A 24,675-nucleotide genomic window follows, 5' to 3' on the forward strand; every position below is an offset into this window, starting at 1 on the left:
TGGGAGAAACATACATAATTGATAAAGAAAAAATGTATTTTTGTATTGTAGTCAGGGACATACATGACTGTTCTGTTGTTTGAACTGGGTAAATGTTCTGCATGTGGTTTTTGGCCATTGTTTGTCTGCTAATGGTCTCTCTCCAGACTGTTGGTCTTACTCACAAGACCTGTTCCTCTACTGGAGTCAGCCCTGCACAGGGTCTGGACATATCGGCCTTCTTTTGCTCTTTTCCCTCTGTCATCCTGAAGAGACGACAGTCCCTTCCAGGGAGAGTGGATCTGGACCCCTCATGGATCTGGACCCCTCTTGGCAACTCAGTGGACCCCTCATGGATCCCTCATGGCCACTCACAGCCTGCAGTGCTGCTCTGCTCTGGATCCAAAGCGCTGTGAAGATGCTGGCTCCAGTCAGCCTTCTGCAGTGACCACACCATTCAGTCACAGGAATTAGTTGGACTTAGCTGTCTATGCTTCCCTGGCCTAGTATCGTCTCTGTCTGGCAATGGGAGAAACCCAGATTCAGACAGAGAGGCTGAATGGGGCTACAAACATTAGAATATGAAAACAAAAGAACATTCCTGAGAAGTCTCACACACACAGACACTCAATTTCACAAACATACGCAGAAACAACTGCTCATTACAATCCCACAGTCTTCTCCCAACCTGCCCAGCACCCGCACTTAGCATTTGCAAGCGCGTGACAAAAGCTGGAAGCACCAAAAAGATTATAAACTTAACAGTGAATCCTCAGTCTTTGAGGCCAGGAGAGGACAATGGAGTAAGCCAGAGGGGCTGTAAAGTGTTGCACTGCATCCTGCTGCCTCCTTTATCTCCCCCCACCGTTGACTAATGACCTTCCCCCTCCCCCTTCTTCTCTCCTCCTCTCTCTGCTCCCATCCCCCTTTCCGCCCTCTCACGCCATCTCTGTCCCCATCCCCCACTCCACTCTGAGCTGGGCTGAGCTGAGCAGGGAGGTGGGGTCCGGTAGCCCACATGCTGCCTGAGACGTCCATCACAGGTCTTCAGATTAGCCGCATCACTGCCCAGGACAAAAGAGCACCCCCACACAAACACACATCCCCACCACCCCCCCCCCCCACCCCCCACCCCCCCCCCCCCCCCCCCCCACACACACACACACACACACACACACACAAACACACAGAGCAGCACTCAGGCCCCCTTCCATGTCTCCCACACTAGCCATGGATGAGTAATGGAGGTTGGGGGATGTGTGCTATCACTGAAAGGGACACAGCAGAGCAGTGAGTGGTCTTGCTGCTCCTCCTGCAGAAGGCATGGAGGCTCGCCACAGCAAGCCCAAGCTGAGTGTCCACGTGGATAACCATCTTCCCGTTTTCAAATATCCCAAACAATTATTGTGCAGGAATGCAAGTTTCCCAAAAAAATAAGGAGGCTGTAAACAAAGGACAACTTTTAACCATGTAAAGTGTCTTCAGAAGTACTATTCATTTTGTAATATCACCCCGCTGTTTTCAGTTTGAGGACATTATTCACTCTCACATTATTATCTGTTTGCAAGAACCTATTTAACATCCGATACCTCCCCTTTTCTGCCACAAACATTAGCGCAATGAATTTGATACTCTCAGACGTTGTTTATTGGACAAATGGACCAGTTTGGCTTTGAATGTGTTGACAGCCAGCAGAAACTCAGAAACCGGTTGGCACTTATCTGTTGAACCTGTACACACTACACTATCTAGGACAACATTAGCACCAATTCAGTTTGATTTAAAACACTGGGAATCTGAAATTAGAGTGAAATGATTAAGGAAATAACCAGGGATATCGTATGCATTTGGCTTTTAACAACTCAAAACCGAATGTACCAAATTCGTAGGTTTTCTTCACAGGCTAACAGCGACCTCTGCTGGATGCTTCAACTCAACACCTTTACCTCAAGCCTAATTCCAACACCAAGTGTGTTCTATTTCATGCACCACCAGTGCATTTGTTACAACTATCTACAAACTATTACAACCATCTGTTTTCGTTTCTATATATTTCATACATTATTCTACTAAAAAGACAAACCGTCATACTGTCACATCTGAATGAGAATTGATCCCATCACAAAAGTTAACCCAAAACCCCCATTGATGGCATGGTACTCCGAAGACAGAATCCTTTTCCAGTGTACTTTTTGACTCCAATAACATGCATCACAAAAGTGTGCACAGGCAGTAACAGCACAATAGTTAAGCAGAATGTGCAAAAAGAGACTTATCAATAAGGTTTCTTCATACACTTCATGAGAATCTTTTTTGAAAAAGTCACTTATAAAATAAGTCAGTAACACAGCACAATAAGAACACTGTTGTCCCAAACCTTTATTGCAGTACTTAAACAGAAATTTACAATTGTGACAAATGTGTAAAATTCACAATAACTTAAAATTGGTCAGCCTATACAGCAGGATTCTATGTAAACCTCTGACACAGGGAAATGGGGAGCTTATTGAGTAAGACTCCTGTTCAAATATGGCTGCAATAAAGATTACGTCCGCGGGAGACTATGTTATTGCTAGTTGTGTAATGGGTTTCCCTTGTAGCATCATCCATTCTACTCTGCTAAACACCACCTTTTCACATATGGCTTTGAAAAATTAACACTTTTTTTATACAATTAAAAGGAAAATGTTTTCCCCAAGTTTAAAAATCTAAAACAGACCCATCTTTCTTTGTCGTATGTAAAATGAAACACCACGTTAAAAATTCACAGACTTTTAAAAGTGTTGAATAGAAAATGTTCTATTGCAATAGAAAAACTGAAAATTCCTAAAAATTGTTAAAATCTTATCTTCTGTTATGAATCAACTGTTTATTCCTTGGAAGAGATTTTGCAATGCAGTAGTTCCATGTGTCTATCACACAGACATCATGTATTCTGGTAGGCCCCATCCAAACCCAATGTAGACAGAATGCTAACACATGAGCGGAGATCACGCCTGAAACCACAGCAAACACACTTCAGTGGCTAGCAGACACTAACCAAATGAGTTTTAGGTCAATATAACATTAGTCCCTCCAAGTAGCCTGGTGTGAACTTAAAACACACCTGATGCTGAAAATAAAAAAAAAAACACAGAACACATAAGTGGATTTCTACTTTTGTAGAGATTTAAGAGCAACTGAGCTGACATTCTCTTCTACATCTTTACAGCACCTCTTTTTGGAGGTCTTGTAATTCCATTTTTCTTAAAGGAAAGCAAACATGCAGTACCAAAACTAACATACACAAGACAAATGAATTCAACACTGCTGTACACGGAGGGTGTTTACAACACAGTCGAGAGGGAACATTCATGTTGTCAACTCACGGTCTTACTGTTAGATAGTTTACACAAGATGGCTATATTGATCTTACATAGATGGTCACTCCTGAATGCAAACCTAGGTAGCCCATTAAAATGGTCAACTTCAACATAAGCCCATAACCATACAGACGTCCCATGAGAACCACATATCTCTCTCTCACTCTCTCATCCAGAGTTGGGATCAAACTCAGACAGTTGGGGGTAGTCGAGTGTGTGGCTCCAAAGCACAAAAGCATGGCCTTGAACAGGCCCACCATGTAAGAGGTACAGTTGGGTCTCTATATCCATCCTCACCCTAAGTCAGAGCAGTGGTATATTCAACATGTCATGAGAGATAAAGGTCAATTGAGTGAGAACAGATAAAGAGGTAACAAACAGATAATGGGCTCTTTGATAGCCAATGTAATAGCTTAGCATAGGAAAGAGCACATTCAACAAGAAATAGCCGTGTTCAGTTTTTTCAGTATGTACATCAAACAACCAGAATTGAAAAAGGCTGTAGAAGGATCTAGAGGGGTGGTGAAAAAAATGAGACTCAAATCACAGAAAAAAGGGGGTCTTACTCTCCAACCCATACATACACACACACACACACACATACACACACTTATGCCTCAGAAATGATTGTTCAGCAAAATATTATGCTTACACTCTTGTACACAAACCAGTACATACACCCTCATACACAGAAAACCTGAAGAAACATCCAAGTTTACCTGCCAGCATAAACATGCCTTTGATATGCATCAACATGAAGTGTAGACTCAGTACATACTGGTAATACAAAAACATCACTGCTGAAGATCAGTGCAGCTTTGCATAGTAGCTTCACATTAAACGGACAAACCTTGGTTTAACATTCCAAAGTGAGACTTGGCTCATTTGGGTGATAATGTGAAGAACAGAAAGAGCAAAGCGACATGTACCTCTGCCGTATACACAGGAAAGAAAACAGAAAAACGTTCTACCATCAAAAATACAAAAAACTGTCTGAAGGGAATGTTGCTTAACTACAGTATCGGTGAAAGTTCCTTGGAAAAAAAAAACATGTTAGGAAACAGCAAACTAAACAAAACCAAAGAAAACTAATGAAATATAAAACAAAAAACCCTCAAAGAATTGTGAAGTATCCAAAAAACAAATGCCACCCCCTAAAACAGAATAGAAATTATTTATCCAAGAACATTTAACAGCACTCCTCTTGCTCCTCCACTTGTTGTGTTGATGGTGGGATGGGAATGGGCAGCTGCTCTGCTCAGGTTCAGTGGAATGTGATGTGGACAGGTCCTCACGCCCTCCGCCCCTCAGCAGGAACCCCAGCTTTACGTTTCTACACACAAACACATAACATATCAAGTCACATTCATGCTTGCTGCCAGCTACTATTTCAGATTGTTTTAGTTGACATTGCAAATCTAAAAAAATGAATGCTACGACGCCACATGGTTTTGCAGGAGCCTTACAACCACAGCTATAGCAGAGAGAGAGAGGGTTCAGAACAGTGACACAGTCATGCTTAGAATGACCTCACAAGAGTTCCAAGAGTTCTAAACAGACATATTTCAAAAGTGACTTAAAAAACACAAATAGCTAGCTAACATTAAGCCTGTGTAGCTCAGGATTCAGCCTGTACGACTATCAATATCCAAACTCAGACAGAAAAGAACCACTTATCCACCAGATTTTCATACTGCAAAACATGGACAAAGAATCTGAAGAAACATTAAAAAACTATTGTTTTTTTGTACAGGTGAACTGTAATGATTCAAGGCAGTTAAGCAACTCAGGGCTTCTGAGGAGACCTCCTCTCTAAAACTCTCCAAGGCCAAGCACAACCAGCCAGGAACCAGCCCACTCCTAGAGTGGCACAGGTATATCTATGCCACACAGAACAGAACAAACTTCTCCATGCAACACTTTCAAACGGGTGACTGTACCTGAGGGCTCATCTTCAATCTGTTCCTCTGGCTGCTCAAACTCCTCTATGGAAAGAAACAGCATTTTAAAAACGTAGTTACATTCAGTCAAGTCAGTATCAAATTCAGAAGATCTTGGGTAAAGAATAGAAACATTTATGCATTTTCTGTGTAGTGCTTAAATATTACTTGACTTTACTTTAAATGGAGGCATTTCATCCAGCCCTGGTTGAGTATGGAAGTGTAGGTCTACAGACTACATACTGAGTATGGAAGTGTAGGCCTACAGACTACATATTGAGTATGGAAGTGTAGGCCTAAAGACTGCATGTTGAGTATGGAAGTGTAAGCCTGCAGACTACATATGTGTAGTCAGACTTGCATAGGACTCCTAGTACACCCACCCATTACGTCTTCTGTAACATCTTCTTCTACTTCAGCGGCCATCTCCTCCTCTACAATAGAAAACAACCAAAGTCACATCAACTGGATTCACAAAGTAGTAAGATATTGCCTTCTCTTTTATAAATTGAGCATGCTCTGTACAGTGCCATGCACAATGAAATGCCCACCATATTTACAGATACACATGCGTCATATATATAACCCATAGATGGATGTCAAATTCTTAAGGACTTAAGGGGCCATTGGCTCAGACACACAGGCATCCGAGAAAATCCCCATTATGCAGGACGTTTTTTGCAATTTGGCGACCTCCACAGTTTCAGAGTGTAATTCACTTTTACACCCACACCCCAAAACAGACAACTAGTTGTAACATAGTTTGCAATTGTGCATTTTTCTAATGCAATCTACACCTTGTGCCAATTCATTATGTTTGCATATTTCAATCATTATTTTTTATTCCTGAATCCTGCCTGTTTTTACTAGGACATTTATTTTTGGGTGTTTATTTTTAGTGTTCAAGCCTTCTTCAGGCCGAGTTTTGATGCAGCTGTACTGTACATGTGTGACTTAATACTACTGCCTGGATGATGCTATATCAATCTTAACCTCAGCCTTATCGTTTCATCCACTCAGCATTTAACCCAGTGCATGTGAGAGGCCATGGATATCACTCCTTGGAAGCAGATGAAGATTTGTATGCTACTTGAACACTGACAAGTCCCAGAAGGTAAAGGACTGGACCCCAAAGTGAAGCTCATAAAGGCCCTTACGGTGCAAACCCATGACAGCGACCAATACGCTTCCATCGCTTTTAGTGGGCGTGTTCTAGTTTCCCAAAACGGTGGTCTACGTCACAATCGATTGGCTCCCGTTGAAATGCATGGGGTTTAGAAATCGCATCGCTCATAACGGTGTCATGGGTTTGCACCGTTATTCAGCTATCGCAGCATAAGGAACAGATCAAGGAAAAGGGTGCACATTTGATGGATTCTATGCCAGATGCCGATTCGAGTCCAGGGGGGGGATTAACAACGAAAGGTGGCTATACTTTCAATTGACGTGATCAAAAGTGGCAAGATTGCAAGGTATGAATAAATAGTAACTTGGATAATACTTTTATAAATATTTTTCAATTTTTTAACATGGAATCAATTAATTAATAGGGGTGTAGGCTATTTGTTGTTTTGATGGTTAAATTGCAGGACTCCCATCTTGCGATACATGCGTGCGTGTGCGTGTGTATTATGCCAACCTGCTTCCTCTGCAGGTTCAGATTCTGGCACCAAGGCTTCATCTTGGGCCATCTCTTCTATTGTGTCCTCTGCAAAATACACAGATTGCCTTAGGAATGAGGACAGTCATATAAAAGATAACAATCTGCTTTGCACTTTTCAAAAATATATAAGACATTTAGATTTCACAATCCAAAACAAATAGGAGTTAATCTAACCTGATTGGTCGGCCTCTGCCTCTTCTTCCGAAAGCTCTTCACCAACAAACTCTTCGACGTCATCTTCTACAGGTGCTACCTCCTCAACAGCCTCCTCTACAGGTGCTGCCTCCTCAACAGCCTCTTCTACAGGTGCTTCCTCCTCAACAGCCTCTTCTAGAGGTGCTTCCTCCTCAACAGCCTCTTCTAGAGGTTCAGCTTGTTCAATGGTCTCATCTGCTGCAGCCTCCTCCTCCTCCACAGCAGCAGCCTCTTCTTCAACTGGGACGACCTTCTCCTCTACGGCGACAGCCTCTTCCTCAACTGCGACAGCCTCTGCCTCTACTGCGACAGCCTCTGCCTCTTCTGGGGCAGCCTCCTCCTCTACTGCGACAGCTTCTTCCTCTTCTGGGGCAGCCTCTTCCTCAGAAGCAGCCTCTTCCTCTACTGCGGCAGCCTCTTCCTCAACTGCGACAGCCTCTTCCTCAACTGCGACAGCCTCTTCCTCAACTGCGACAGCCTCTTCCTCAACTGCGACAGCCTCTTCCTCTTCTGGGACAGCCTCCTCCTCCGGAGAAGCCTCTTCCTCTTGGGGTTCTTCAACAGCTTCCTCTGTGGCTGCTGCATCTGCAACTGGTTCCTCCACTGGCTCCTCAACAACTTCTTCTGTGGTGACGGCCTCAGCCTCCACTTCAGGAGCAGCCTCTACTTCCAGCTCTTCTTCTGCAAGCTCTTGTTCCTCCTCCAGGACCTCGGGTTCCTCCTCTGGAACCTCTACTTCCTCTTCAATAATTTCAGGCTCCTCTTCTAGCTCCACAGCCACCTCTTCCACAACTTCTGGCACCTCTACAACTTCTTGCTCAGGCTCCTCCAGAACCTCTGGCTCTATAATTAGTCAAAAATGTCAACCGTCAAAGATTTGAAGCCACAACTTAAAATGGCGAATAATCTTAACTCATTGAATGAAATTGTATAACCATCTAGAGGATTTTATGAATCTTAAGATTTTTTTATTTAAACAGCAGTTTTAATTAATACAAAAAATAGGTATATTAGTTGAAGAATATGACAATGTTTTTAATTGTGTTGAAAATAAGTCAATCAAAAATCTCTCTTCAACCATTAGACATCCCATTTGACGACTTCTACGGCTGGGATCAATTCCCAGAGTACACAATGAGTCTGGCTTGATCAGTCCAGAGGTTGGTTTTTCCACCAGCTGGATTAATAAATGCCATGCTATTTCAAATATAGGGGACATACAATATCTAACAATAAGCCAATCTGCAACTCTTATTCTGTCATCTTCTTTGGTTTGGTAAACATTTTAAAAGGTTAATTGCTTGTTACCAAACAAGACACAAACCTAAAACCCGCTCAACGTATCATTATCAAGACCTTTTTTGAGTTTGACAACATGATAGATACAGCTTTAATCTAGGCAGCTATGCCAAATAGCACACAACCTACATCAATAAATGAGCTTCACACAGAAAAAGAAAAAGAAGTCATTAAACATGTTCTTCTACAGCACTAACAGACTGCCCACTCACCTTCTGGAGGGGGAACAGCCTCCTCTTCTGCTGCCTCCTCCTCCTCCTCAACAGGTTCCGGCTCTGGCTCTATTGGTAAGGAGAGGGAGTTTTTGCATAAATGCTGAAGTATAATACTTTACCAGGAACAAAGACCTGCTACTGCAGTGCACACCAGAAGGGGGCAGGAGACTGCATGTATTTCCCAACAGGGCCAGATAGATGTGGGAACATATAGCGATGCTTGCACAACCTTCGCTATGTTGAAAGACCAGCTTATCTGCATGGCGGATGTGGGGCTCACTAATGTTTCAAGTCTCAGATACAGGGAAACTGATTCTGCATCACAGGTGCACACATTCTACACACTATCTGCATGTACATAGTTAATAATAAACTAGATAAGGGCTGAGGATAGCATGTGGAGCAATCACCATGAAAGACCAAGGTCAGGTCAAAAGCTATGGGACAGAACATGATGCAAAGGTTTGTGCTGCATTAAAAGGTAGTTGTGCTTGCAGACTTCTAGACACTTTAGCTTTTCTGTTCTACATATCAGTTGTGTATAATTAAAGCTGCTGCACATATGGATGGAACACGTCTGCAACTAAGCAGGCCGTAGATCTTATTGTAGGGCACTTAATGTGGAGTAACGGTCACTGTTTTGATTGCTCATCAGAACCAACATAACCAACCTGCCCCCTCCACAATACCTTAAGCAAATGGAATGAAACTGGAATTGAATCCCTAATTTGTGGAATATTCAGCATCATATATGCACTCTGCATTTGCACCTTTCAACATCCATAACATCTAACCTTGCCAAACTACTCACAGTTCAGAATTAATGTGTGCATCCAGTTCATTTTTATACTACATGTGTTGGATTTGAGGATGTATTCATGTTAGCTGGGTTTTAGATTCTGCCTTCATATTTGAGTGACATACCTTGTTCCACAGGTGCGGCGGGTGCCTCTTCCTTAGCTGGCTCCACCACGGCAGTAAGTCTATCTTTCAATCCTAAGTGTTACATAGGTGGGTGTGAAGGTTAACTTGAATGTTAAAATGTAGTCTTTTAAACATCTTTTAAGGGTGTCCAACCAGTTATATGACAAAAATCTAAAGGAAATCTTCTCAACTTGATGTGGAGATGAAACATGTGGCTTACACTTACACATTACGTATTAGTTGATCAGTTCACTTTACTTTTTTTCCTAACAATTAAGAAATTATTGGCAAAGGCAGGTTTATTGCCTCCTACACCCCCCCCCCCCCCCCAAATAATCAATCTAAAATAGCAAAACCCAACACAGTAATATTACCAAGACACCTGCACAACTTTTGCAACTGCAACTTTAATGAACAACATGAACAAAGGGTCCACCCGTATCTTCAACCTTGGACCCCTAAGAGAGACTTGATTCACTTTTGTTCTTGTGTGAGTTGTATTGTAAAGAGGGAGTGCCTTAAATGTGTGCATGTGAAGGAAAGGAAAGTTGACAGGAAATTCTGGTTCCAGTCGTACACACACACACACACACACACACACACACAAAATGTATTCATAGCTAGTTTTCTGCTGTTGGATACCACAATGCATTATTACTACAGTTATCAGTACGACAGCATTTTTCGCATCCAGATTTAATCAGGTTTATTAACGCTCGACAGAATTCTTATCCTTATATAGTGATTGATGTAGTTAAGTGAGACTCAAATGTCAAGTAAAAACAGGAGTGAAGATGATGGATATTTGTGCTAATCGTTAAGGACCTGAAAGATTGACAATGTTGGGAAAACAAAAATAAGAACTTCAAAAAACCTAACTAAAAACAATCAAATCTGATCATTGGATTTCCTGTACACTTAATTTCTCCCTATGCCGACAGACATCGGCACATTCCTTTGGGAGTGATTTCTTCCTACTTTTCCTCAAGATATTCCTAGATTGCTCCAGCACATCATAGCGCCGATCCACCAGGAACTTATCTCCTAAACAAAGGACTTGCTTGGCTTCTTTCTGGACTTTGAATGGCCCTTACTTTTGACAGTTTTTGCTTCCATCTCTACACTCTTCCCATCCAATTCCCCTTTTGGCACAGATATTTTCTTCTCTCTTCCCTCATCATCTTCTTTGATTGGCTTTGTCACCTCTTCTCTCTCTGTCAGGTCCTCCCTATCCTTCTCCTTCTCCCTCTCTACCCTCACGTCTGACTCCTTTAAACGGGCCTCCATTCTCTCCCAGGCCTTAGCCTGTGCCTCGTCTGTCTTCTGGTCCATTAACTTCTCCTCTTGCTCCTTGGCTAGGATGTTTCTAACCTCAGCGAGTGCCATCTTGGCTATCTTTTTGGCCTCTACACGCTCATGGATGAGCGTCAGCTGCATTTTCAGAGCCTCTCTCAATCTTGTTCCCACGTCTTTGGCCATAGAGTGGTCTGGAGGGTGCAAGAACCAAGAACACTGAAAGTGTGAGATTTACACCACACAAGCAACTCAAAATCACTCGGCATCATTAGAGTTTAGTTAACTGAAATCACTTAGCGTCATTTTGATTTTAGTTCACCAAAAGATACACGTTATGCACTCCACCAAATTCAAAATCAATCACACAATGCATGGCAATTCTAGCCATTTCTATTCATATCTTTTCAGATATTTAGAATATGCCCGTCAGTTGGCTAAGATATTGCATTAACACAACCTTGTTCAACCTCTAATGTATACTCTAAACCTAGCCCCGAAACGTAAAGAAATCAAAAATCTACCTTTGAAATATAGATAGTGACCTACCAACAGGACCTACATGGCAAACTTTAGCATTACCATCAGCAGCAACAGCTCAGGACTAACCTAGCTTCCATCTTCCACATTGTTAGACAGAAATCTAACAATACATTCTTGAGAATTTTCCCCAAACCTCTATTATATACCTTCTGAAATACCCACTACGAATTCACAAAAGCTGACATTTGATGAATTACCAAAAGTTCAAAGTTTGGGTCAGTTGTTAGGACATGACAGACCGGTAATCCCAGTGTCAATCAAAAGTTGCCCATGACATGAAACTTCAAAATAAACCAAAGTCATTGTTAATTTGAATACTGTTAGGATTATGGCAACACAAAGAGAATTATGTCAAGAAATTCAAAAGCCCAGCCAACTCTACATCATGCAGCTAGTGCACACCAACTGGAGCAAACCTTAGTTTGGCAATCTCAACCTTCAAAGTAGTAAGCCACTGAAAAACATTAAGTTCTGAAAACCACTTCCAGAGCATATGCAGCAAAGGTACCTTGTTTGCCTTGTTTCTTGGCTATGTTTCCTGGTTCATCTAATAGTGAAAAGATAATCGTTGACAGTTTTGAGAGCTCAGACCACTATGAATACAATGACTTAAAACATACATGCCTCAATAATTTGAAATGAATCCAATCTAATTTCTAGAGCCAAAACAATGAAATTGTCTCTGGTTTACAGAGCCCATTGCAGACTAAACCCATTGTCAAACCTTAACCTTGACAAGTTACATGATGTACTTAGGAGACCTGGTTTTGAAATACAATTAGTTACTCTAGATACAAAGTGCTTCTATTCTATTTATTGATTATCAAATAAATAAATTAACACGTTACTGATGCATATGTAAACAATGGGTAAACATAGCAAGGGGCCACCAAGTATGTTCTGATATGTAAACTTTGGACTCTTCCTTCAGTTCATTCTGAAAACATCATTACAAAGAAAAGCTCAGGTGCTGCTATACAATTCTGACTCTAGAAATGTGTGTCTGCTTGGGTGTTCATCCACAGAAAAGAAAGCTCAGGTGTTGCTTTACAATTCTGGCTCTAGAAATGGGGAAAACGTGGCTCAGCCAATCAGCACATTGCTTCAGGAGCAAAGAGGAGATGGGCAGAATTTTATTGCCTGTTGTACAGAAATATCAACAACCTTTTTAGAGATTTACAGACTATACCTTTTAAATAAGGAATATTGGTTTGGTTATGTACTTGCCAAAAAGAGGCCTTGGGATGGTTATCCAAGTATTCAGCTAATATAAGCTTTGCACAATTTCATGTTCAACTCCCGAGCAAGCAGAAGTTACAGACTTTAAGCAAAGTTCTGCCCTACAGCCTACAATTCCAGCTGTAATCTACCTTGTATTTTGGGTAGACTGTCTTAACAATAATGTTCTAAAAGAAAAAGAACCAGAATTACAAGAACCAGATTTGGATCCCTAATTGCTTTTGCTTGAAAAATATCCCAAGGGTCTCTGAAATGTTCCATTCCCTAAGGCTAGAACCTCTGCTTAGTCTTAGAAAGGTTATGACAGCATTCAAGCAAGATAAAACACAATACCGAATTTAAATAAACAAGACAACTGAACAAACTAATTTACCTTTCAATTGTGCAACTCCATGTCCAACTAAAGTACTGAATAAATAAACTTAAACCGTTTCAATAGACCGGAGTGTAACTGAATAAACACATTTTGCCAGCATGCCTGCACAAAGACATTTCAAACAAACAGGGGGACGGGACGGGACCATCTCTTCTTAGCATCACAAGAGGTACAATCTCAGCCTGCCTTTGTGTAAGGACTAATGAGCAAGTGAAAAGCTCACAAGAGAAAGGGCCCCTATCAGTTCCTTTCACCTTTGGAGAAACCTCCCATTACAACCCAGATTTACCTGAAGATGGAAGACACGAAGTCGTCACGCATGCTAAAAACGTCTGCTCATTTCTGTTCAAGATCATATGTAGACACACATACACACAAACAAATATTTACTTTAACCAAGAATGTGGTGTTTTCATTGCAGGTGACTAAGAGCCGCTGTTGACCGTTACAGAGATCTGGGGTTCAGGAGAAGACTTTGCATTGGGAGAGGTTTCATGTTCAGAAGATACATTTCATTTCTTGCAACTGGTCTCTTCCAAGTCATCACACTAACAATTAGCTTTATCCCATTCACGATGTGCTGATCACAACTAGAGAGGATCTGGTGAAAATGCCAAGAAATGAAATACTCCAGATCTCTATTGGAACTATTATGAACAACCATTTCCAACTACACTCCTTTCATATAGCACTGGTACTGTCCATTTCCTTTTTTTTTAGTATTCAATTCTGAACTGGCACCAAGCTAGATGGTATGGCTAAATATAAAAAAGACAGTTCATACTGACTCAACACAGATGAGGGAAGCATTAATGTGTGTACCTGAACAACTGAAACAAATATATATATATATATATATATATATATATATATATATTGATTTCAGCATTCTCTAAAGAAAGTGTTTTGGGAAACATGACATAGCAGTGAGATGTGGTGCATTGGTTATCCATTCTACAAAAAAAATCTCGTCTTGACTATGGAAAGAAATGTGTGCAAAAGAATTGCAGCCGTTACAAAAAAGGAAGGAGGATAGGATTATTTCACACACTGTGCAAAAAACAAAATGGCATTGTCGTCGAGTCTTTTTGGGGAATCGTACTCTAAGTTCTTTGTTCCCTTCAAATATGTTCATTATGCAACTTAAAAGTAGATGCCTCTTGCACTTTTAAGCATTACTGTCCTGATCGTTGAAAAAGGAAACATCAAGGATGCGGTCACTGATTTTGAAGGCCTAAAATGACACATGTTTTTTGGCCCTGAACCCCTTCAGTCTGTGACGCGCCAGCAGCAGCATCCTCCGCCGCCGCCTCAGCCTCCTCGTCCTCTACGGGCTCAAAGGGACTCATTACATCATAAAGGAGGGTGAAGAAGCCTTGAAACCAATCAGAGCCTTCCTCCGCTAAAATATCGAGGACCTCCTCGAGGGAGTCTGAGTTTTCTTTGCTGCCATCTTTGGTCAGCCCTATGCACACACGCACATACATACACACACGCACACGCGCACACACACACACGCAGAGGAAAAACAGGAAAAGGAGGAAGAACAGGTAAGAGGGAGAGAGAGAGAGGGAGAAAGAGAGAGAAAGAGAGATGGGAAAAACAGTACAGGAGCAGCATTTTTAAGTAATGTTACAAGAAAAAGGAAATGATTGCTGCCTAATAAGGATAATAGGCCAAATTATGAGGATAAGGAGTAAGGGAACATGCAAAACATTGCTACTTATTCCTTTGGGTTCAATTCTTGTCATACTCCTGCCATACGTGTATGCAATAATGCTAAAACATCTTGCAAGGGGATATTTTGTATACTGCACAATGACATGATCTCCAGCCAGTGTTGTTTTACGGGTTAACGATTCAACTGTTGCACCCCATCCACTTGGTCCCATAATAGAATGGCATGTGGATGAACCATCATGTCATGTCATGCTCAGGCACCATTCAACTACCAATCTGGATTGTGCTTAGTGTCAGGGAACAGAAGTCATCAAAAGTCTGTATCAGTCATGCAAAAAACATGCAAAGTTAATTCAACTTGCCTAGCAGCACTTTGGCGTCCTCCACATCAAAGTCACCATCACCGTCAGCATCGTAGGACACAAGTTTGCCTAGTGAAGTAATTGGACATGGATTTAGTTTTTTTTCAACTTCCTTGTACACTTTATGGGAGCTTCCATCTGTGTGCATCAGAGGGCGGCTCTACTCAGGCAATAGAATGGCACAAGGACAACAATCTGGAAAATCCCATCAAGTGACAATATCATTTTGGCATTCAAACAAGGATTAGTATCTTAAACATTCACATGTGATTAGGTTAATGGGTTTAAAGGGAAATTCATATAGCCTTTGTGGAATAACAATTACAGTACTATTGGAACACACACTGACTGAACAATTGATATAGAAACAAGCCTAGCCTGGGTCTTACCACATGACTGACTAATCACTTCAAATATTTTCATTTTGAAGACATTTTTTTTGATGGAGATGGGCTTGTAATGTAAGTGCTACAGGAACATATTTAATTTCACTGGGTGACATGATTTTTATGAAGTTTCTAAGTTTCAGTGTGTGGTGGATTAAATTTGTGGGATGTCTGAAATCTTAAAATGAGAAATAATTGCAATGATAAATATGAATTCAATTGATTTGACCAAGTCAATGATACATATTAATATCAACTGATTTGACCAAGTAAATAATACATATTCATATCAACAGCTTTGACCAAGTAAATGATACATATTAATAATCAACTGCTTTGACCAAGTCAATGATACATATTAATATCAATTGATTGTGATGGGGACACTAAGTGTCTCCTAGATCTCTTTCGACCACAAATGTTTTCAGGCTACATGTAGCCTTTTTATCGTCTAACATCTTGGCCACATTTTTTGGTTTCTTCTGTAAAGGGAATAGAGGTAGGGGTGGACAAACCTTGTGAATAACTGCCCCCAATCTTATTTGGACTGGGAGGTATGAAATTTAGCTGCCGCAGAGACAGAACTGCATAGATCACCTTAATAAAGTGAAAATCCAAATAGACGAGTGCATTCTACAGTGTGTGAGTCCATACTCGATTTTCCCCCCAAAGGGTGGTGGTATGAAAGTGTGGGAATTATGATAATGGATTTGATTGTTCGGACAATCATCATACCTTTCAAACCCTCTGAAAGATTATGGTGCAAGTCCTTTGCCTTGGCTGCATGCAAGATTAACCAAAGATTACAAAACAAAATTACAATTCAATTAAAGAGAGACAGTCATGGGCTGGATTGATATCTTACACAGAATAGGAAATTCACATCCAAACACTTGAGATACATTGTTGTTGAGCTCAAACACAGCCATACCAAAACGATCACTAATAGGTCTATAATTAAGGGCCAAACTTACCAATGACACCCTGATAGTCAACCAAGTCAAAGTAGACCACTGCTACAGAGGTCCAGACACCAAGGAGAGCCAACACCATGAACCAGGTAAAGAAGGATGTGGACCCAGCTCCATCGGACTTCTTCCCATTCTTGTTCCCCGGCTGCTGCTTGGCCTCTGGTCCTAGTAAATCAAATCATTCAGTCCCAATTACACAAGTGAAAAACAGGAATAAGAAGGTAGAGTGCCACACAAACACAAACTTCAATGCAAACCACAATCAAAGAGAGATGACCATATTACACCACAATGTCCATCTCCAGAATATCTCAGTTAGTTTCTCTTCAAACTCAAAACAATGCAAAGCTGTGATAAAAGTAAGCAAGGTCAGTCAACCAGTCTCTGGCTTTCTTGCGCGCTCGTAACACGCACAAGACTAAAGAGTATAGCTATTCTTTTTTTCTCTCTCTCACTCACACACACACACACACACAGCAAAGGCTAAAGTGTATAGTTATTCTTGGGGTTGCTGACACTCTACATGAAGTTATGACAAGACTATTTTCTTATATGGGAGTTAGTGGCTTAGAGTAGAATGAACAGGTGTTGAGCTTGCTACCATCTCTAGGTCAAACCTTTAACTTCAGTCTGTGTCCTCGTCACCATACATAGCCTACATGTGCACGCGCACACACACAAACTCCGCACACACACACACGCAAGCCACCTGCTGGTGTCAACAACCTTGGTTCTGACAATACTTGACAATACTTGTCAATAAGTCAGCAATTACCTTGATGTTAATTTAAAATTATTTTCACTGAAGACTTTACATCAGCATCTGAACATTTTCTCTACAATGAACACACCAAGAATAGATCATATCACCTTAGCCTCGGTAGTTCCAACCCTAGCACACATCACATAGCCTACATCTCCCCACCTCAGTCATACTTATCTACCTGTGTCCTCTATCAGTTCAGTCACTTCAACCTTGGGCTCACCCATCCTTGCACCGCAGTCAGAAGCACAGGACAGGGGGGAGACGGTTACCAGTATCGTTACGGTCCTGAACCCATGTGCAACAACAGCTGCCCCAGTCTTTTTGTTCACAGAGAAAGCAAGCAAACTTGATACGGGAACCTAGCTGACCAACTGATTATTTTTAGAGCTGCCAACTTGACAGGCCAGAATACATTGAGCCTCTCGTATGGAATGGGCACAAGTCCAGGCCATGCCCAAAGCACTGTTCTTAGCTGCTGATAGGGTGCCCCGAGAGATGGGTGTGTGTGTGTGTGTGTGTGTGGGGGGGGGCCTTGTCTAAGGCCAGACTAAGCGGATTTTCATACTTTCCGGAACGTAGTCGGGGTTAGTCAATCGCGGCCAGACAAAGCTGTGCTGCGCTGTTCTACGGCCACACACACCCATTGAAACTGGTGAATATGCTGTAGTACATATGCAAGGCCTGTTGGTGGCGCTGTGAAGGGTGCTACCGGAAATGGAGAAGAAGACTCGTAGCAGAAGACGACAAGTTACAACTAGTTAAGTTGGTGACAGTTCAGTTTGTCGCCAAGTAGTTGACCATACTGTGCCTTATACATTTCCTATGCTTAAATCATCATTGTTCGACCTGTATGTGATGCATTATGTGCATACCTAATGAAAGTAAGGGTTTTCATGAAGTTGCTACTGTGATAGATCGTGTGTATTAAATACCACATTTTGGGCTACCTTCTAGTGCTATTAGTAGTGATTAGCACGCTAAGCGGAGATTTAGCTATGTTCTGTTCTTATGTTGATACGCTGTAATAAAGATGTGTTCAATCCTGCTAAGATTTCGAATGGATGAGATATGAATGAGATCCATGTTGCCTAGTGTAATGTCCACTATTATATGTATCTAGTAATATTAGTTGTGTAATTCAGTGCAGTGTAAATTAGTCCCCATAAAGAAGACTGCTTTGGTAACTCAGTGAATAAAACGTGCCCTTCTTAGATCGTTGTTTGCCAGCCATAAACAGAACAGAAGACTTACATTTTTTTGTTTTTATTGCGATTGGGAAGATGTACGTGACTACTTGACAGCTTCCAGCATTCACGTGGGATAATTATGTCATCAGATTCGCGGATTCAAACCCGATTTGCGGCCAGACAGGCCCTGATAGCAGGGTAGATTGCAACCTTCCCACTCTGGAGAGGGGATTCTAACCTTGACGGAAAGTAACGCTCCAAATGGCAGATTTATCTGGCCAGGAGGCCAGTTTGTCAAGATACTTTCCGGAAAGTATGAAAATCCGCTTAGTCTTGCCTGGCCTTAAAACTAGTCTTCAGTTCTTCTACTATCAGATTTTAGAGGCAGCATACAACATATCAAAAGAAAATCACTGAGGTCCATGTAGATCTCGCAAGAATTCAACTTTGCTGCGCTTTTATTGGTTTGATATTTGGAATCTGTACAAGAACAGGTCCCTCCATTGCCTGATTGAACATCATCAAGCCTCAAATGCGCTTTAACAGTTATACTCTAAAAGTAGGCATATCATTTCATACTATACAATACCCCTAACAATTTTAAACAATTCCTTTGAAAGTGCAGAGAGCTACGGACAATTAAATATCGATGATGAACACAACAGCATACTGGGGTGCACAGCTGCAGCAGAGGTGAGGCTGACAACAATGACATTCCTCAGGAGACCCTGGCGTGTGGCGCTCACTGTGAAACCACTACTCTCCTTTCCAATGTTTAGACACCAGTTCCCATTCCAACCTGTGAGGGGGAGCATTGATTGGTCAATGGTCCTGAGGAGCTGCCCTCCTCCACGCCCCACATGAGTGACTGATCTTATCAGCATATGGTGAGATGGTAGTGGGGGTTGCATTCATAGCCCATCCCTTGTGACTTTTATGTTAGAAATCAAATACAAAAACTGCTAAAAAAGCTTAAAAGTCAGGTTTGGTTCTGAACAACTGAGTCTCTTAACACTGGAAACACGTGTTAGCAGATGCATTAAAAGGTTAAAGGTAATTTTGTCATCTCATTTTACTGATTAGATAATAACAGGCCTTCAGCCTACTATACTGACGAACAACTCATTCATGTTTGGTACAAGCTCTTGGAGTCACTGAGCTTCAAAGCATACTGACACACACACACACACACACACACACACACACACACACACACACACACACACACACACACACACACACACACACACACACACACACACACACACACACACACACACACACACACACACACACACACTTACTTCGAATAACTTTGGTAATTTGTTGTGACACAAGCAAGCACTCAAATAATGTCATATTTTCAGCATTCGACAAACATTGCCTACCTTCAAAGTTGAGAGCAAATATTCTGAAAGATTTTCAAAAACATTAGGACAACTTAGATCACTCACCAACATCGGATACAATCATACTTCAACACTGAAATGAAACAGCATTTTGTAATGCAAGATGTTTTCAGTGTTAAAAACGTTCTTGTTGTAAAGGTACATGAAGCACTGTGATAATTGTAGCCTTTACGCTTAGGCTTTATGTTACCAGAATACAGGGCCACAATAAAGTAGCCTTGCCCTTAAGCCTTCACACACTGAAAGTCATGCGATAACACATGAACATCGTGTCCCTGACGGCCACCATGGCCAACGGTACTAGGCGACAACACTATTAAACGTAGCCTAGCATATATGGTGTGGTCGTAGGTGTCACATTATTTAAATACACATGAACGCCGATATTGGCCCTTAGTCTAAGTTGTAGGCTATATCCCATATGTAAGCTATTGTCGTGGTTAACGCTCTTTGCATGGGGCTCCACATTCAACAAGGAGAAGGGGGCGGGGTGATCTTCGGAAGAGAAGTTAGACTAAACTTCCAACTAAACTTCTACTTCTCTAAAGGCGATTTCTTCGGGTGATTTCGCAGAGGTTCAACATGCGGTACAATCGACCCAGGTCCGATTGTTACACTAGGCTACTTAATTACATAACAGACCATTTGATCAAAGTTAAAACTGCAGAGACTTCCTCCCACTGTGGCCTTTAAGTAGCCTACAATAGCAGACATTTTCTTTTCTCTCTCGTCGAAGAGGTAAGACAGAGTAAGACTAATTGTTTGTTTTAAGCTAATCTGCGGGGGTCTTCATTTGAAACCGAGATGATTCCAGCCACGTGTAACCCCTCCCCCGTTTGCCCAAAGTTGACACGTGAGCATTCACCAAACCTGATTGAGAGTGAATGTGTCGCATTGGAATCGCGGAGCTCGTAACTTTATTACTAATTTAACAGTCCACCATGAACTGCAGCAAAAGTTACCCCTACACATGCGAACTGCTACGGACGCAACATTAAGGCAACAATGCAATACACAATTCTATTTCAATTCAAAAAGTCAGACGGTTTTAATGTAACCAATTACATTGGGATCTTTTAAAGCAAATTCGTAGCTTAACAGTTTATAAAATAATGCATTGCATAATATAACAACCACGGTGATACAGCATACACACACATACCTCTCGTCTAAGAGTTGGCTTCAAGGAAGCAACAATGGTAAAAGCTACATCGAATCGACTAGCCAATTGTAGTGGGGCATAAAAAACAGCACGAATGTATTTTAAGGGGGATCGAGAGGCTTGTTTTTAGGCTTGCTAGTTGTGTAAACCGACAAGTGGGAAAATCATACATTTGTATTAACTTTCAGAGGCCTTTAGAACTGGTGAAGGTTGCTCATATGCTATGTTACAGCCTATAGGCCTGAAAGAAATGGAAATACCTACCTTTTTTAAGGTGCCCTCGTGCATTTTTCTTCTGAGCCATTTTTCCTGCAATTTCGTCTGCAATTCGTTCGTTCTCAAAATGCGATTGAAGTGAATTTCACTGTAAATTGTTAAATACACGTAACCTTAGTACTCTAAAATCAAATCCCTCTGCCTTCATAAACCGATGCCCATAGCAACCCGTTCGGCTTTGAGTGACTCAGCCTACAGCCAGTGTTAATCTTACGAAAAATCTGTGGGTGGAGAAAAGGGAAAACTCGACCAATCCAAAAAAGAGGTAGTTGGCTTATTCAATCGTGTGGATGCCCACAGGTTGGAACCGCCTCCTTTATCTCTTGTATTTCCAATACTGGAACGTGGCAAGATGGAAGTCAGCATATATCGCGAGAGCGCCCTGCAGTTTTTGCAACAGTCTGATCAAGTTATTATGTAACATTCACTGTTTTGAGCCACTCGCAGGCATAAGATTTTGACAGTTTTTGATAATAAACTAGATTCTGTGTTCCGCATTCGAAATTCATTTATATTGTTGGAAATATTGGCTATTTATCATGTGATAGCCTCATCACCGACATTCAACGCTGATATATGCTAACATCTGAATTTAAACGACGATATAGGAGCACATTTCGACAATAAGTTACAGTTTAATTTTCCAATCGTAGGGTGTTCTTTATCTCACGGATATTTTCTTCTGAATAATCATAGGGTATTCGTGGACCTCTCTTAACGCTTGGCATTCCCAGTGGTTCTATGTAGGGTGGGGGTTGTGTCGACGTTGCAATTTCGTACTTTTTGTACAAAGAACAGTATGTTACAGAGCAGGCTATCTTATCCATAGGAAGGGCCCCTCCCCTTTTCTCTTGTGAGTGGCGAGGGCACTTTTGTGCCGTACATTAAGTGTTTAAAGCTATTCTCTCAGTTCAATGAAATAAATGCTTTCCCAGGACACATTGATATACTATGAATTTTCCGGTTTTAGCCAAGCAAAACATAGCCAACTGTAAGAGGCAGCTGTGAAACGTTTAGGGTCGTAGTTTAGCTTTTTTTTTGGTGATCCAAAAGGGTAGCTTCAAAACTATCCTAGCCTACTTGGAACCGATTTAGTAAACAAAGAGGTCATACCAAAATTCCTTTGAACCTTACAATATGTTGTTGCAGCACAATAGTTGATATTGTTACAGCTGGTTCACAATAAAGTAACACACATGTTCAGACTAGAAAATGCCAAATGTTATCAGATGGACCATCCTGGATGGTTTCATACATTTTAATAATCTCAGTTAACTGGGGGCTTAATCAATATGCCCATTCAGTTCTTGATGTGATCAAGTGTAGGTTGGTTGTGCAGTGTAATCTCCTTAGTGATGACAGGTTGTTATCTTGAGTCAATTTAGAAGTCCATTGTGTCCGAAGTGCTACGTGCACAATTCACACTGCAAGCACTGGTATGGATGTGTGTGGGACTGCCGCTTAAGTTATGTTGCAAGGGAAGACATAGGTTATAGTTATATAGTTAAGGTATTTAGCAGATGCATTTGTCTAAAATGGCTTGCAAAACATTTGATAAAAATAGAGTAAAAATGTCAGTGTTTTTCTGTAGCAATAAGGAGTCAGTGTAGTGCATTATGTGTAATGGTGTCATTTTCCTTGTGTATTGGCCAATGCCCACTGTGTTGGCGCGTACCATTATGTATCAGTTTAACTGAATAAAGAGCCAAAGAAAAGCCCATCGCCATCTGAGACAGAGTCCGCTTCATCATCACAGGTCAATATGGAGGAAGCATTGCACCCCAGCCGCTGCCGACAACTGAGACCAGCCAACAGCTTCAAGAGGCGACCCAGAGAGACCAGCTTCAAGAGGCGACCCAGAGAGACCAGCTTCAAGAGGCGACCCAGAGAGATCAGCTTCAAGAGGCAAGACCTGGCCCGATTCGATTCAATTCAATTCAATTCAATTCAATTCAATTCAATTCAATTCAATTCAATTCAATTCAATTCAATTCAATTCAATTCAATTCAATCCAGTCCTGTGGATGCCCTGGGCCCTTCTCCCATCACCCACAGACAGAGGGAACCACTACGTCATCATGGCTAGGAGTTACTTCACTAAATGGCCAGAGGCGTAAACAGTCCCTGAACAAATGATTTTCACCAAAAAAACGTTGTTCAGTGACAAGAAACTGCAGGCGAATAGAGGCTTATTGAAAAGTAAGTTAGGAGTGTAAGCTCTATAAAGGTTTGGTATTGTGTGTAAAGGTAGAATTCAGGGTTCCCACGGTCATTGAAATCCTGAAAAAGTCTTGAAATTCAGTTCAGGAAGGGATGAAATTTGATTTTGTTCTATGTAGGTCTAATTCAATTAATTAAAACTTTCCATGAATAATGTTATGTTGCGCCATTTTCTTACGTGTGATACAGTTTCCACTTGAATTGGCAAAGCCTAACTAGCCTTTCAGAAAAAGAAAAGAAATAGTTATTTCTTAACTTGAAACGCCTATAGACATTTACACACCTTATTTTCCTGGCTCAGTATGAAAGGATGTTTGCAGTTTAGCTTCAACTCCTTTACCAGTAAAAACATCTGTGTACGTATATCCCTTTTTAGTGTTTGGCAAAGTAACCCCATCAATTGAAGATAATTAGTATTTCCAAATATTTTCCTGTAAACCCTCTCTGATTGGTCTTGCCCTCAACTCTAAAGAAAAATGGCTCAAGAAAAGGATCTCAGGCCAGGCCAGGCCACGCCCCTGTATAATAGTACACACAATGTATTTACAGATTTTGATAGTGACAAAATCACATCAAATAGATGGCAGTCCCAATCTGGGAGGTACAGACTCCCCCTCCTCACCTTCTCTGTGTGCTCCAGGGACCTCCTGGTTTACATATTAAACACTGTTCATGTATCATCTTTAATCATTTTAGTATTCAATTCTCAAAATGCCTTTACAACATTTGAGCTCAGTTGTGAAACTGCTGTAGAGAGGAGAGGAGAATAAATAATACTAAAATGTTCCCCATTTCCTCTATTCCGTTCTGCAGATAGTTCCATCCATCACAGAGAGTCTTTTTTTGCTTAGGAAGGTTTTCTAACTGAGTGGAATGACCTGGAAGTATCAGCCATAACAAGACCTGGTCAAATTCTCTAAATGCTTAGGAGAGGTGCTTCAATGCTCCCTTTCGTATGTCCTTTAGCATAGGGAACATTGGACCATCCTTTATAATTGGCAAGGAGGAGAGGTGGGATGTCTGATAGCCATTTACAGCAAAGTCATAAACAATATCTAGATTTGTTATTTTAACTGAAAGTTTAAGGTTTTTTCTTTTCAAAACACAGAATTGTCCCAGGGATTCAAAACTTTTGAACAGTCGTGTTTATGTGAACATCCCTTGAGCTCTGCTTGTCCTTGCTCCCCTATTTGTGTGTGTTCTCTGTTTAGGCTGATCTCCTGGAGGC

The 24,675-nt window shown here is 41.3% G+C and overlaps 1 protein-coding gene across 3 annotated transcripts; it reads right to left on the reverse strand.

Annotated features, from left to right (window-relative positions):
- Positions 1 to 2,343: 2,343 nt before the first annotated feature.
- asph (aspartate beta-hydroxylase) lies at positions 2,344 to 21,390 on the reverse strand. 3 transcript variants are annotated; one of them, XM_080837065.1, is made up of 12 exons: positions 21,216 to 21,355; positions 19,769 to 19,791; positions 16,431 to 16,592; positions 15,071 to 15,139; positions 11,922 to 11,960; positions 9,578 to 9,649; positions 8,651 to 8,719; positions 7,119 to 7,982; positions 6,921 to 6,989; positions 5,665 to 5,715; positions 5,282 to 5,326; positions 2,344 to 4,674 (listed from the first exon to the last, which is right to left on the reverse strand). In XM_080837065.1, the coding sequence occupies exons 3-12, from the start codon at positions 16,507 to 16,509 to the stop codon at positions 4,667 to 4,669; spliced, it is 1,365 nt and encodes a 454-aa protein (XP_080693191.1). In that variant the 5' UTR covers positions 16,510 to 16,592; positions 19,769 to 19,791; positions 21,216 to 21,355; the 3' UTR covers positions 2,344 to 4,666. The 3 variants fall into 3 exon arrangements, with proteins under 3 accessions (XP_080693191.1, XP_080693190.1, XP_080693189.1); XM_080837064.1 differs by lacking the exon at positions 19,769 to 19,791 and having other exon boundaries at positions 21,216 to 21,390; XM_080837063.1 differs by lacking the exons at positions 19,769 to 19,791; positions 21,216 to 21,355 and adding an exon at positions 17,372 to 17,552.
- Positions 21,391 to 24,675: the final 3,285 nt, after the last annotated feature.

The sequence above is a fragment of the Sprattus sprattus genome, assembly GCF_963457725.1.
Source record: "Sprattus sprattus genome assembly, chromosome: 4".
In the NCBI taxonomy this organism is placed as follows: domain Eukaryota; kingdom Metazoa; phylum Chordata; class Actinopteri; order Clupeiformes; family Clupeidae; genus Sprattus; species Sprattus sprattus.

Bases quoted from the DNA above. Each gene is read 5' to 3' on its own strand.
- asph (XM_080837063.1), bottom strand. From the start codon at position 17,417: ATGGGTGAGCCCAAGGTTGAAGTGACTGAACTGATAGAGGACACAG. The intron at 16,593-17,371 runs GTAGATAAGTAT...TTGATTTACTAG, and splicing joins TGAACTGATAGAGGACACAG to GACCAGAGGCCAAGCAGCAG. The intron at 8,720-9,577 runs GTATGTCACTCA...CCTTACCAATAG, and splicing joins CGCCGCACCTGTGGAACAAG to AGCCAGAGCCGGAACCTGTT.